The sequence below is a fragment of the Cnephaeus nilssonii genome, assembly GCF_951640355.1.
Source record: "Cnephaeus nilssonii genome assembly, chromosome: 4".
Taxonomy (NCBI): domain Eukaryota; kingdom Metazoa; phylum Chordata; class Mammalia; order Chiroptera; family Vespertilionidae; genus Cnephaeus; species Cnephaeus nilssonii.
This window is the reverse complement of record NC_137075.1, coordinates 51691438-51705816: the sequence shown is the minus strand read 5'-3', so window position 1 is coordinate 51705816 and position 14379 is coordinate 51691438. Positions and strand designations below refer to the sequence as shown.

The window sequence follows — 14379 nt, the reverse complement described above, 5'->3', positions numbered from 1 at the left end:
TGTTCTCAGTGGTCTTGAATGTTAGGATCCCTGACAAGAGTTTATAGAGCGGTGGCAAAACATAGAGACCAGTAGACATGAGGTAGAGTTGGATTTTGGTAGGTAAATTCATTTATTTGAAAAGTTTTCATATAAATATTTTTGCTGTACATGTTTCAAACATCAGAAAAAATTGGTCTGTAGTTTGTTGAAATTTATAAGAAAAGATACATAGCTTGTTTGAATATTATAATACATGTGAAAATAGAGTGGGCCTTGATTTTTTCATGTTAAAATCTGGGAATTGATAAGTTTTTACAAATAAGTAACTGGAAATAGTTGCCAACTATACATTTATCAACTGGTCATTTTTATGCCTTAGGGAGAGCCCTGGCTGTAAATTGTCCAAATGTGTTTAAGAATCTTTCATATGTTGTTACTGACTGAACTAAGATCTGTTTTTTGCAACTTATGACAAGTTTACATATTTTGTATGACTGTTAATACTGAGTTCTGAACTGGGGAAAGGTTGACTCTTTATTTCAGGAATCTTTGTGTATTTTGTGGTCCTTTCTAAAGAATAGCATGTGTGTAATTAAAACAGTGAAAAACAAACATCTCTTTTTGGTTAAAAACAAAACAAAAAGGCTTGGTTAGCATCTTGTAAGTTTTTTACCTACCAGATAGGTTTCCCATTCACCTGAACATAACCCAGCAGCATAGCATAGATTCCATGTAAGGACAGGAAGAATAACTTCCCTATTTATTTCTGCTGTTGATGTGGTCATGATGGTGGTGATGATGGGTGGCTGAGGCCTGATGTTTGAAGAATAAAGAGGCTTTAGAAAACAGGAAGGTGACACTATTCTTTCTAAGAAAAAAATATTTATCACAATTATCATGGCAACAGTAGTGGGCAATCTTCTAAACTTTAAGAAACTCTTGGCAAGAGAAATGCTTAAACAGTAATAATGATGTTTTACTTAATAGATGATTTATCTTAAGGAAGAGTTGCAATGCAGATAATAAAAAATATTGCTAATAATAATATACATAGAGAAATAAAGCCAACTTCTCTGTAAAATCATGGAATACTGGGTATTGAGCTCCATTTTCATGGTAAGCTACAGATTTCCACTTGGAGGTAAATACTTTAGTTTTTAGGTTGCTAATCAATGAGTAATCTAGCTGACTACAGTGAGAGTGCTGAGGAAGGTTCAGAATGAAATCTTGGGGATTTTGCTCAGCATGGACCTAGAGCATTTCTGTGTGACTGTGAACTGGATGACTTGCTATCTGCTTTCATGTGTGTTCTCTTCAGTGGTTGACTGGCTAGTTTGATTATATCTGTATATAATTTGATTATATCATCAATGACATAATTCTCCCCCAGTTGTTTTATTGCCAATTAAAGATGACTTATGTTCTAAACATGTTTTTAGTGCATAATTACATGAGAAACAATGCTGTTTTTCCTAAACAATTTTTTCATCCATTGTCAACCTGTTTACTGTCTGTTACTCTTCTCTGATACAATTAGCAAAAGGAAGAGGCTTCTAAAAATGTCTCCTAGTCCTTATTATGTTTTATGGCTGGGGTATCATTTTGGTTGCTTCTAATGTGCTTTAAGGTTCCTACCCCCCCCCCCCCCCCCCCCCCGCCAATGTTCTTAGGTCCGTTTGTATTCCTTTAGAGTTAGACCAGCTTAAGCTCTCCATTGTGGCTGGGCTATTAGGTTTTCCACACTCTTTTATCATTATTACCATGGAAATATACCCACTTCTTTCATGTATCCTAGATTCACTCTAATGCCCATCTCATCTCCCAACCATCTGACACTTTTTCTATTCACTTCACCAACAAATGTTTGTCAAGATCCTATCATGTAGGTTAGGCAATGTAGTAGGTTATAGAGATACAGAAGTGAATTTAGTGCACCTCCAAAGGAACCTGTTCACCCCTTTTGGAAAGGGGCAGAAAAGAATTTGGAAAGCTGTCTTTTATGCTAACAGGGCTAAGAAAGGGGAAGCTGAGCACATCTGAAGTTAAAGTGTGTAATTTGGCTTTGTTCCTGCCATTTTGTTTTGACTGGGCCTATTGTTTAGTACTTAAATCAGTGGGACTACATTCTTCAAGACAGGCTGAGTTGGGGCTTGGCCTTTAAGAACCTAGGCAGAACCCCTTGGCCTTACTGCCTGATCCTGTCTAGAACCACACCCTTGGTGTCAGGCCAGGAGGCTGGATGAGCCTTGGGGCCTGGGAGCAGCAAGCCAACATGTTCAAGGCTGCATTTGCCTGCATGTCAGTCTTTGCTTGTGACAATAATAATGATCAAGTGAGCCTGTTTTTTTATATTCCTATTGGAAGGGACTGTGTATCATGTTTTTGCCAAAAGCATTTTTTTTTTTTTTAAAGTGGCCAAGTTTGAAGTCTGAGAAATTGAGTCTTAGGTAAAAAAAACTGGAATAAGCTTTGAGGGTTGCTGTCAACCTGTTATTTTATGTAGGTTTTGCTGGTGACATCCAAGTCAAGGTTGTACAAAATTCAGGAATAAAAATTATTGGTCAAGAAAAAAGGATACTGAATTCTTAGAATTTAGAAAAAGTTCTCCTCTTCCACCACATAATTGTCCAAACAACTTGGGCCAGTTGAAGTTAGTTTTAATTTACTTTTTATTATCATTGATAGACCATAATGAGAATAACCAGAATTCAGCCACTTCCCTTCATATAAAAAATGACTTTGTACAGGTTATTTAGCTTCATCCAAATCCTCCTGCCAGCACTCTCTCATCTAGCAGTCGCTGTCTGGGAAGATGCCAGTGAGTGCCTGAGGGAGGGCAGCTAGGCAACAGTTGTATTATACTGAGGAAAGGGAGATGGTATTTGGAAAAGCAGTCCTGAGGCCACAAGTTGCTCATTTCTTTCAAGGTTTTGCTTGTTTTTTCTTTTCTTTTTCATTGTTTATTTTTTTAATTTTAATTTTACATTTATATATTTTTAATTTTCAATTACAGTTGACATTCAAAATTATATTAGTTTCAGGTATACATCCCAGTGATCAGATATTATATAACTTACTAGATGATCATCCTTGTAAATCTCATACCCATCTGACACCATGCATAGTTATTAGAATACTACTGACTATATTCCCCAATGCTGTACTTGACATCCCCATGACTATTCTGTAACTACCAATTCATACTTCTTAATCCCTTCACCTTTTTCACTCATCCCCCAAATTCCTTTCCCATCTGGCAACCATCAAAATGTTCTCTGTATGTATGAGTCTGTTTCTGTTCTGCTTATTTATTTATTTTGTTTTTTATTAGGTTCAGTTATTGATAGATATGTATGTATTGCCATTTTATTTTTTATATTTCCTTCCTCTTCTTCTTCCTCCTCCTCCTCCTCTTCCTCTTCCTTTTCCTTCTCCTCCTCCTCCTCCTCCTCCTCCTCCTCCTCCTCTTCCTCCTCCTCCTCCTCCTCCTAAAGAATACCCTTCAACAGTTTATGCAACACTGATTTGGTGGTGATGAACTCCTTTAGTTTTTTCTTGTCTGAGAAGCTCTTTATATGTCCTTCCATTTTTAAATGATAGCTTTCCTGGGTAGAGTTGGTTACTCCCTTGTAAGAAGCTAACTGCTTTTCTCTTGCTGTTTTAATTTTTTTTCTCGTTGTCTTTAACCTTTTGCTTTTTAATTATGAAGTGTCTTGGTGTTGGGCCTTTTGGGGTTCATCTTGTTTGGGACTCTGCTCTTTCTGGACTTGCATGTCTATTTCCTTCACCAGGTTAGGGGTTTTCTGTCATTATTTCTTTAAATAGGTTTTCAATTTCTTGCTCTCTCTCTTCTCCTTCTGCCAACCCCATGAGGTGAATATTGGTTTGCTTAAAGTTGTCCAAGAGGCTCCTTACACTATTCTCCTTTTTTTTTTTGGATTATTTTTTCTTTTGGTTGTTCTGATGGGATGAATTTTGCTTCCTTACATTCCAAATCGCTGTTTTTGATTTTTGTTTCATCTAATGTACTGTTGATCCCTCTAAATTATTCTACATTTAAGTTAGTGTATCCTTCATATATGACTATTTTTTTCTTATGGTTTCCATGTCCTTTTTTTATGCTGTTGAAATTGTCTCTAAATTCATTGAGCATACTTATAACCAATGTTTTGAACTCTGAATCTAATAGTTTGCTTGTCTCCATTTTGTTTAGTTCTTTTCCTGCAGTTTTGATCTGTTCTTTCATCTGGGACATGTTTCTTTGTCTCCTAATTTTGGCAACCTTCCTGCATTTGTTTCTATGCATTAGGTAAAACTACTATGTCTCCCAGGCTTAGTAGAGTGGCCTAATATAGTAGGTGTCCTGTAGGATCCAGTGGTACAGCCTCTTGATTACCCAAGCTGGGCACTCCAGGTGTACTCACCACCTCCTATTGTAGTTGAGTCTTGATTGCTGTTGGCACATCAGTGGAAGGTATTTACCCCTAGCTCAATTGACTGCAAGGACTGGCTATGCCCACTAGGTGGGATCAGCTATGCAGGGCCCCACACCATGAAGCAGGACTTACTTCGGTGGGGTTCTGGGGCCTACTGAGTCTTCTTCTTGACTATATCACTTGTGGAGGTGGTTGAGTGGTGCTTTGATGTGGTCTGAAGCTTTCCACCAGATACACTGGCTCTGGGGCCTTGGAGAGGTGCAGGCCAAGGTCAGTTGCCCCTGTGTTCTGCCTGCGACACTCAGCGTGAGCTATAGAGCAATCTGCATATGGCTGCTACTTGTGCTGGGCTTGGAGGTGCCCAGGGGAGGCCAAACTGTGAACCAAAGCTGGCTGCTGTTAGTGTCAGGCCTGGGGCCACTTAGATAGAGTTACAGGGCATGCCGAGGCCAGATGCTACTTTTTAAAGAGCTTTTCGTAAAGTCTGAAGCATGAGCCAAGTTAGGCCATTCATATGAAAAAGCCACTGGAAACAGCTGGGGTGGGCTAGCAAGTTGTGTGGGGTAGGGTCTCAGAGAATCACCAGGACAGGAAGAACAGTAGTAGTCAGGTTGATGGAGACTCAGATATGGTTCCTGCCTGCAAACTCTGTGGAATAAGGTCTCAGGAAAGGAACAATGGCCTCTGCCAGCACTTCTGTTTGGGAAAAAGCTGCCACTCCAGCTCTCATTTTGATGCCAGATGATTCAATTCCTTCTTGTATGTCCCGGTGCCTTTTGAGCTACTTCCTCAGCACTGGAACTTAGAGGGAGTGAGTCCAACTAAGTCCATGCCCAAGCCCTTTAAGAACTGCCTGGGACTCCAGCAGCCCTCCGTCTCACTCAGCCACAATCCCCACTGGCTTTTACAGCCAGAAGTTGTGGGGCATCTCTTTCTGGCACCAGAACTCTGGGCTGGGAGGCCTGGTATGGGGCTGGGACTTCTTGCTCCTTATGGGGACGGGACCCCTTGTTCCTTATGGGGACCTCCGCAGCTGAGATATCCTTTCTGATTTTTATCTGCCACACCTGGGTGTGAGGCCAGCCTGTTTCTCATCTCCACTCCTATTAGTCTCAATGTGGCTTCTTCTTTATATTCTTAGTCGTAGGACTTCTGTTCAGCTAGATTTTAGGTGGTTATGAATGATGATTTTTCTGTAGTTTAGTTGTAATTTTGATGTGGTTGTGGGAGGATGGGAGTACCACATTTACCTACGCTGCCATCTTGGCCAGAAGCCTGTTTTTGTTTTTTTCAGGCAAGATCTATTAATGTTGGTAATCTGGTTGGTCAGAAGTGATCAGACCAGGTGAAAACCGGCTGCTGTCCCCTAGGTCTCAGAGTTTTAAAAGGAAAAGTTATCCCAGGAAGGAAAGGGAGCCTATGTAAGAATGTCCTAAGTTTAGGTGTTTGGTGAGTGGGGTAGCAGTATAATACAGAGGTTCTCTAGGTGGGGCTGGTCTCCCTTCCCTTCCTTCAATCAGTGCTGGAGACATGCCTTTGTTTTTCAGTTTCCAAATGCCATTTATTATGTTCCAACCCACTATTTGGCTTCTGATTAAATACATGTATTTTAATTGTTTTCAAGAGAAAGAATTTTATAGGTACTAACCTGTTTGCATCTACCCTGTTTGGATCTACCCACAACCTCCTTTTATATTCTTTCCTTGCACTCTCTGTCTTTCAAGTCTTTGTACTAATTACTTATAAAAATTTAAACCTCAACTGTTTGCAGTACAAATGTATGTTTTTAATTAAAGTTATCGGGTTGACATTGGTTAATAAAATTATATAGGTTTTAACTGTACAATTCTATGATATATCATTTGTATATTGCATTGTGTGCCAACAACCACCCAAACTAACAATGTATTTTGATCTAATAGTTATATTTTGTGACAGGGTCCATAAAAGATCACTTCTGGTTTCTTTTTCTATCAGGAAACTACCCACCCTGAAAGTGTATATTCTTATTGAAATAGTGGAACAAATTGATTAATTGATTTGGAGTGGGCATGCCCTTGGTTTGGAATGGGCTTGGAATTTAAAACAAAACAAAACAAAACAAAACAAAACAAAACAAAACAAAACTAGATACATCTTCTGGCCAGGTTGAGGCAAGTTATATGGTGTCTTTGAGAGTCTCCAGAACTCTGAATCTAATCAAGATAAGAAGCATAGAACAGCTGAAAGGAATCACAGGTATTGTCAGGCACATGTAGCAAACATGGCCCAGGTTTCCTGGTGTGGAATATAGCAAAACCCTTAAAATTCTGATTATGAGCCTAGAAAAATCTGATTAACTTTGGCTATGAAACTGAAAGTATACCATCTAAACCTGTGGAAGAGTTTACATTAAATTAAAAGTGATGGAATAAGAAAAACTTTTAGGACAGTCCACACTTAATCTTGTCAAAGGTCATTGTTACAAACTAAAAGTAGAGAGAAGTGATTTTTTTTTAAGTAAAAAAAACAAACAACTCACCCATATTTCTTGAGCTTTCTGTTTTTATTTAGACAGCGCAGTAAGCTATGTTTAAAACATTTGATGGGCTTCTATCTTTGTACCTTCTAACTTATTTTCCCTAGCACAATTGTATATATGTAATTCTGTGTTGTCTAAAAGAGAAGGTAAAGCCTGGCCAACGTGGCTCAGTGGTTGAGGGTCGACTTATGAACCAGGAGGTCACGGTTCGATTCCTGGTCAGAGCACATGCCCAGGAGGGAGTGTGCAGGAGGCAGCTGATCAATGATTTTCTCTCATCATTGATGTTTCTATTTATCTTTCCCTCTCCCTTTCTTTCTGAAACCAATTGAAAAGAGAGAGAGAGAGAGAGAGAGAGAGAGAGAGAGAGAGAGAGAGAGAAGGTAAAATATACTGTGTCTGAGAAGTAAGGTGGTAACAAAATATTGTGGGCTTCTAAAGAGAGTTCAAGGTAACTCATAAAAAGGCTTTTAAAATTATTTTTCATTTTGCAGGGATTGTTGTCTGTGAGGCACCTAACAACAAATTAGATAAATTCACGGGAATTCTCTCTTGGAAGGACAATGAGCACTCCCTCAACAATGAGAAGATAATCCTGAGGGGCTGTGTCCTGAGAAACACCAGCTGGTGTTTTGGAATGGTTATTTTTGCAGGTAAATCTGACTGCTGAGGATTGGTTGGGGTGTGTGTGTGTGGGGAAACCCCTTCCTGACATCTGGGGCTCTCCAGGCTAGATGAACACAGTGCTTTCGTTTATCTGCATTGACTGCAGAGTGCAGGGCACTGGAGGAAGACACCAATGCTCTGGAACTAATCTGTGTGGTCCCACTGTGTAAGGAACCACTGACATCATGAACTTATTCCTAAGGCTGTTTGGCCCTGAGTTACTAGTGGGTGGTAGATGCCTACAGTTTAATTTCTCCTTCTTTAACCCCATCTCAATCATGTTCATCATATATGTATTAATCAACTTGCCTTTAAAGTGGGGAAATACTACGAAAGAAATCCCCCTGCTCTGCTGTTAATTTTGTAGTCTGCAAAAGTCAAATAATTCTTTTGGAAAAGCTTTCTTGGAGCTTCTGCAATCATTTTTGCTTATATTCCAAAGCTTCTTCTGTTATTCGTCAATACGACAGTGAGCCCTGGAAAGTCTGTGTGATGGAGGTGGGGTGGGAATCAGGGAAGAGAGGGGAGGTACCTCTTCTTCTTCCTGCTGGCCACTCTTCCATTCTCTATATTATTTCAATGGGCCCAAGGTGGCCCTCTCCTGCTAAGGAAGCTTACAGTAGCACCATTTCATAAAGACACTCAAATTGTACTCATGGCTTCAATTGCCAGCCCTTGATTTTTAAAAATTCTGTTTATTGTGACACCAAATTAAGATATGTTTTGGGCCCATGGACTATATGTGCAATCAAAATTGGAATGTTTTTCTTAACTGACTTTCCTCAACAACAACAAAATGTTCATTAAAGACTCAAAAGGGTTCCAAACCTGGAAAAGTCCTCCCATTTCTTTCTAAATGCTCTCAGCTGTGGGTGTTAGCAAGGTTCTTGCTGCTTGGGATATTGCCATTGAAAGGACTTGGGAAATCCCTGGAAATGAGGCAGTGCACGTGCTTTTATCTGGGAATGAATCTGGTTTAATAATTCTCTCATCAGATGCTTTCATTCTTTTGTCATGGAAATAAACCTATGTTATATATTTCTTCATTTGCATCTTTCTTGCATTGAGTAAAAAGAGAGAGCCAAGCTTATACACTAACCTTCGTTTACCTTCCTACTTAATAAAGGAGAGACTTATTGAAGGTGCTCTGATGGGAAGGACCCTCCTAGTTTGCTCTCTGTCATCATGGAGATGGAAATGCTTCATCCTAGGAATGGGCTGTAGCCCAACATTTTGTTTGCATTTATATGATCTTGTTTGAAAAGATGGATTCAGGACTATGGTTCAGCTACAGCATGTTAAGCTAGAACAGCTGCTGTGAAGCATACAGGGGCCAAGTTTTCCTTCATAAGTTTGACTCTATGGGAAAATGCTCCTACATAGAAGGAAGTAGGGTGGTAAGTTGAGCAGGTCTCCCTCTAAGCAGTATAACAGAAAGTTTGCACAATTTTGAATTGGGCAGATCTGGGTTCAGACTTGTTTACCAGCTGTAGGATGTTAAACTTTGGTCACTGAAACTTCCAAACCTTTAGATTTCTGCTCTAAATGGGGATAATAATAAGTACATTAGATAGTCATTGTGAAAACTCAGTGAGACAATGCATATGGGAAGGGGATGCTTGGCAAATGTTTTCCTTTCTTCATTGCTTCTTCCTTCTTTTGGCATCAATTCGGAGTGCATAGGCTGAGATTGAGAAAATGTACTGCTCTTTGGATCTTGGCAGAGGGAAGTCGGGGAACACCCTCTTCTTTTGTGATGTGGCCTGGATGTTTCCTGGCAGGAAACCTTCATTTGGCAGATATTTGTAATGCAGAAAATGCCTCCATTGTTTTTAATATGGGCACAAATGTTGATAAAAAGCTTTACTAGAATGATGGCAGGCAGAGCAATGGATGGTTTCATCAATGTCAAAGTTGCACAGATGACTGTCTCAGAACCCTTAAGTCTTGAGACATCTAATTTGGGGAACTAGTTCCAGGTAAACACCTAGATCAGTGATGGCGAACCTATGACAAGTGTGTCAGCACTGACAAGCGTAGCCATTTCTGATGACACGCGGCTGCTGAGGCGGCCGCATGCCGAGGATGTAACATTGTTGCTCCTGAGGATGAAACATTTGCAAAATAATGTTTTTTCCTCAAAGTGACACACTACCCGAGTTATGCTCAGTTTTTTGGCGAAGTTTGACACACAAAGCTCAAAAGGTTGCCCATCACTGACCTAGATGTTCTGACAGTTATCCAAAATAAATTGTTAACTATTCTTTCTGTGTTATTACTCTAATTATACCTACCATTGAGGATTATTCAAGGAATATAGTAGAGACAGACATGGTTTACTTTACAAATCTATAATTTATGAGGGTCTAATGTACATTAACACCTAGGCCATGCCTGCCTGGTAATGACTTTTCCTTTGTACCCAAGAGAGGAGAAACTCTGGTTTCTGAGGGTAGGATACTTATTCATTTAAGGTGTTCACTCCATCTTGGCACATAGTAGTTTTTTTTTTGTTTTTGTTTTTGTTTTTGGTTTTGTGTGTGTGTGTGTGTGTGTGTGTGTGTGCTGAATGTCTTCTATTTGCCCCTCCAGATCTACTGTCACCCTTCTCCACTCTTCTCTCTGGCCTAGAGGCTGACTTGCATGGTTTACACTCATAGGTTTCCTTGAACTTTGGCTTTTATTTGGGCCATGGTCATTGGAGATCCCTGGGAAGAGATAGATCAAAGAGAGAAGGAAGGTTGAGATATAAAGGAAGATTGAGGTATTTATTCTTTCTGACTGTCTCCCTGAAGTCACTTCAAGTTAGCTGGGTCCCTCAATATAAAGTTACTCTTCTTCTAAAGGCTGCAAATTCTACATATCTCTTTCCTTTAAAGTCTAGTAACAACTCTCTCCCTTCAGCCCCTCCCTTCTGGCTTAGATAGAAATGTCTTGATTGCTACTAAGTCATTGGTTTCTTTCTTAACCTTTTGCCTTCCATGCATACTTTTGTATAGTCCCTTTATAAATAAACCTTTCTCTAATTATTCTTGTTCAATGTGTCATCTATTTCCTGTTTGGACTCTGAATGAGTCATCATCTTAAATACACATTGATTAAATGAGTCAGTGAAGTAATGAGTTAATGGACTATTTCATATAATTTTTAAAATAGCGTTCAAGAGCAAGAGATTAAGAGTTAGCTAAATCTGGGTTCAAATTCTGGCTCTGACACCTGCTAGAAAAGAAATACTAGGCAAGTTACTTAAATTCTTTAAACCTCAGGTTCATTATTAGTAAACTAAGGATAACTAATTTGTTGGCTTATTTTAAGCATTAGCTGAGAAAAATAGATAAAGAGCACATATGTATATTGCCTACCACATAGTAGGTGCTTAATAAATTAATTCATTAAATAATTATTTATTGAGTGCCTACTATGTGTCAGGCACTATACTAATTACTCATTTGTGATGAAGAATGCGACTAAAACAAATATAGTTCCTTCAGTCATGTGGTTTTGGGTCTAATAGGAGACAGATACTTTAATGTAAAACAATTGTAGCCTTAACTATAGAATCCAAATGGAGATGAGTACTCTGAAGAAAAAGAACATGGATTCACAAGAGTATATAATGCAGGAATATGAAAGGAAAGAGCAAATTCACTAAAAGGCACATTATAGGTAAAGAACCTATCGCAGGCATGAGGATGGTGAGGTAAAAAATAAAACCTAAGCAGGCCAGTGTGGAGCATAGAGAGCAAGGAGGCTAGAGATGAATGAGTGCCTAGAGACATGCGTGAGGGTTGGACCATGTAGGACCTTGTGGTCCATCTCCAGGATTTTGGTCTTTATCCTAAGAACATTGGGAAGCCATTTCAAGTTTTCAAACTGATGATCTGTGTTTATGTGTTAAATTTCAAAAGTTCACTCTTGACTACAGTGCTTGCAAAGGTGATAAATAGCAGATCCCAGAAAAATGTATGATTGTGTTAGGGAATGAGGAAAAATATTGATTAGAGTTGGGGGAAGAGTGGATTTAGGGAGACAAAGTTACTTTGGATTAGAGTGTGAGTCATGGAGCTAGATTAGACTCCTAGGTTTCTGTCAGCTTTCACAACTGGATGAGAATTGGTGCCCTTTGCTAAGGTGAGGAACTTTGGAGCATGGAGACCATGGAGTATAGAAATGGACATATGCCTGGAGATTACAAGTTGGGCTGGACAAGGGCCACTTGAGAAGCCTAAGAAAGATTCAGGTGAAGATGTCATATGGGCAATTACATATAGGGATTTAAATATATGGGTTTTTAGAGCTCAGGAGCAATTTGAGCTGGAGATATACATTTGGTCTATAAATGATAATTGGAGTTGTGGTCTTAGGTGAGATTTTCCAGGGAAGGTTGACTGAAAACATAGAGAAGATGGCCTCTACAAGCTTAATGAATCCCAGTATTTCATGGCTGAGTAGAGAGTGGTGGTCATCATGGAACACAAATAAGGAGCTACCAAAGAGGTAGGAGGAAAAGCAGGAGAACATTGTAACAATGTGTGTTTCAAAAAGATGGAATAGACAACAGCCAAAGGCTGCTGAGATGTCAAAAAAGGCATAGAAGATATTGATGATAGCACCAGATCTGTTGAGTGGAGTGATTGGCCTAGAAACTAGGTTGAGTAATGAGTAAGAGATGAAGAAACAAGGACTGTTGAGTATAGAAAAGTCTTTCAAGAGATGTAGCTTTGAAGGCAAGAAAATATGTGTGTATCAACCTCTGTGCTGTGGATATCTATAAATATAAAAACCCAGTGACCGAATGGCAGAACGACCAGAGTGACTGGTTGACCAGTCACTATGATATGCGCACTGACCACCAGGGGCAGACACTCAATGCAGGAGCTTCCCCCTGGTGATCAGTGTGCTCCCACAGTGGGAATGCCACTTGGATGACCTGGATGAGCAGCATTCCCACAGCAGGAGCAGCCGCTCAGAGGGTTGGTGCACAGCTACTTGGCTGACTGGGATGATTGGTGCTCCCACAGCAAGCCAATCCCCACAGGCCACGCCCTTCACCAGTGCACGAATCATGCACTGGGCCTCTAATATTTAAATAAATGCTTAGAAATACATTAAATAGATTCTTTGCTAGTCTGGTGTGCATGTATGACTAAGAAATGTAAATTTTAGCACACAGCTGTTAATATTTCAGCTTTTAGCAATCACAAACTTTATTTGCTTTTTGTGATCTGTGCCACACCAGCACGGCCATGGGTGAACTTGAGGGGGCGCGGTGAAGGATTAGAAAAGACAGACAAGAGAATAAAGCTGGGGCTAGGTGGAATGCTGACCTCTGATTAGAGAGATAGTGCCCCAGCCTGCAAGCCGAGTCTTTATTTTATAGCCAGATTCCACGAGGCAAAGTAAGGGCATGGTCAAGATGTTTACAACATTCTCATGGGTTTCGAATCTACTCAATTACATGCACCTGATCAAGCTTTGTTTACTTGCTGCACCTCCCACAGCCTATATCACTTAGCCACTTGGGAGCTTCTCTTCACATCTCCCCCTTTTTTCCCCTGTTTTTAAACACTTCTATTTACATCATCAAAAGCTCTAGGCAAATTATGCAGCATAACCAAGACATAACAAAACTCTGGCTATTAATAAAACAATAACAGAACAATGCCAATGCAGCACAGCAATAAGAGAAATCAAACTACAGACAGGTTAACATTTTCAGAACTATTTCTACAAAATGAAAGTTTCTTTTGCTGCTGGAGTATATCTTATTCAGAGTCCTCATATTTGGCTGTGCAAGACTTTACAGAAAACTGGCAGCTCACCAACACTAGCATAGCTGGAAACATGGCTGAGGGAGTAGCTTCCACTCCTTGCTTTTCTACCATCTACTGGGTCTCAGTTGCTAACTTCTTCAGCTGACCATGTTGGCACCTTGGTCCCTTGCGTAGCCTCTGCATCACAACTCTCAGTCTTTTGAACGGAGGGACAAGGAGTTTCTCTGGGTCCCCTGCACCTCCTCCAGCCACCAGTGCTGCTTCTCCATCTCCTCAATGAGGAGGCCCCACAGCTGCCACAGGTTGGTGAGCCTCTGCGGGATGGCCTTGACATTCAGGCTGCTGCTGTTGTGACGATGCTCTGGCTCCTTTTGAAGATGCCATCAATGTGAAGATGTCATCGATGCAAGGCTGGTGCCCCTGGATTTCCTCCTGGAGTGTCTGATCTTTCTTTATAGTACTCAGATTTGGAGTACTATAAAGAAAGTACTTTCTTTTGACTTCAATTATTTGCTTTACAGTCCTTAACAAAATGTCCTGGTTCTAAGCATCCCGCTGACCAGGACTTCCATCCTTTGCTTTACAGTTCCTAACAAAACTTAAGAAATTTAAAAATGCTTCATTGAGCATTGTTTTAGAGATCCCTTTCCTGAGATCTGGAATTTCCCATGTTTTACATGTAGCTGCTACCAAACCTCACTCCCTACCCTGCTTTTGCTTTCAGCATGTGCTTCATGGGAGCATCCTTTCACCCCACAATCATAATTCCCCCGTACTCAGGTCCATGTTTGTGGTCCCTGTTCAGGTGCCATATGTGCTGTGCCAGGATGGCCATGGGTGAACCTGAGGGCGGGGGGCAGTGAAATATTAGAAAAGACAGACAAGAGAATAAAGCTGGGGCTAGGTGGAATGCTGACCTCTGATTAGAGAGATAGTGCCACAGCCTGCAAGCCGAGTCTTTATTTTACAGCCAGATTTCACAAGGTAAAGTAAGGGCGTG

The 14379-nt window shown here is 40.2% G+C and overlaps 1 protein-coding gene across 3 annotated transcripts in view; it reads left to right on the top strand.

The window, feature by feature from the left end:
- The window catches only part of ATP8B4 (ATPase phospholipid transporting 8B4 (putative)), a 226059-nt gene that overhangs the window by 109389 nt on the left and 102291 nt on the right, over positions 1-14379 (top strand). For all 3 annotated transcript variants that reach the window (XM_079767474.1, XM_079767472.1, XM_079767473.1), the window contains exon 11: positions 7434-7592. In XM_079767474.1, coding sequence (XP_079623600.1) covers positions 7434-7592 — 159 coding nt within the window. The remainder of the gene's footprint in view (positions 1-7433; positions 7593-14379) is intronic.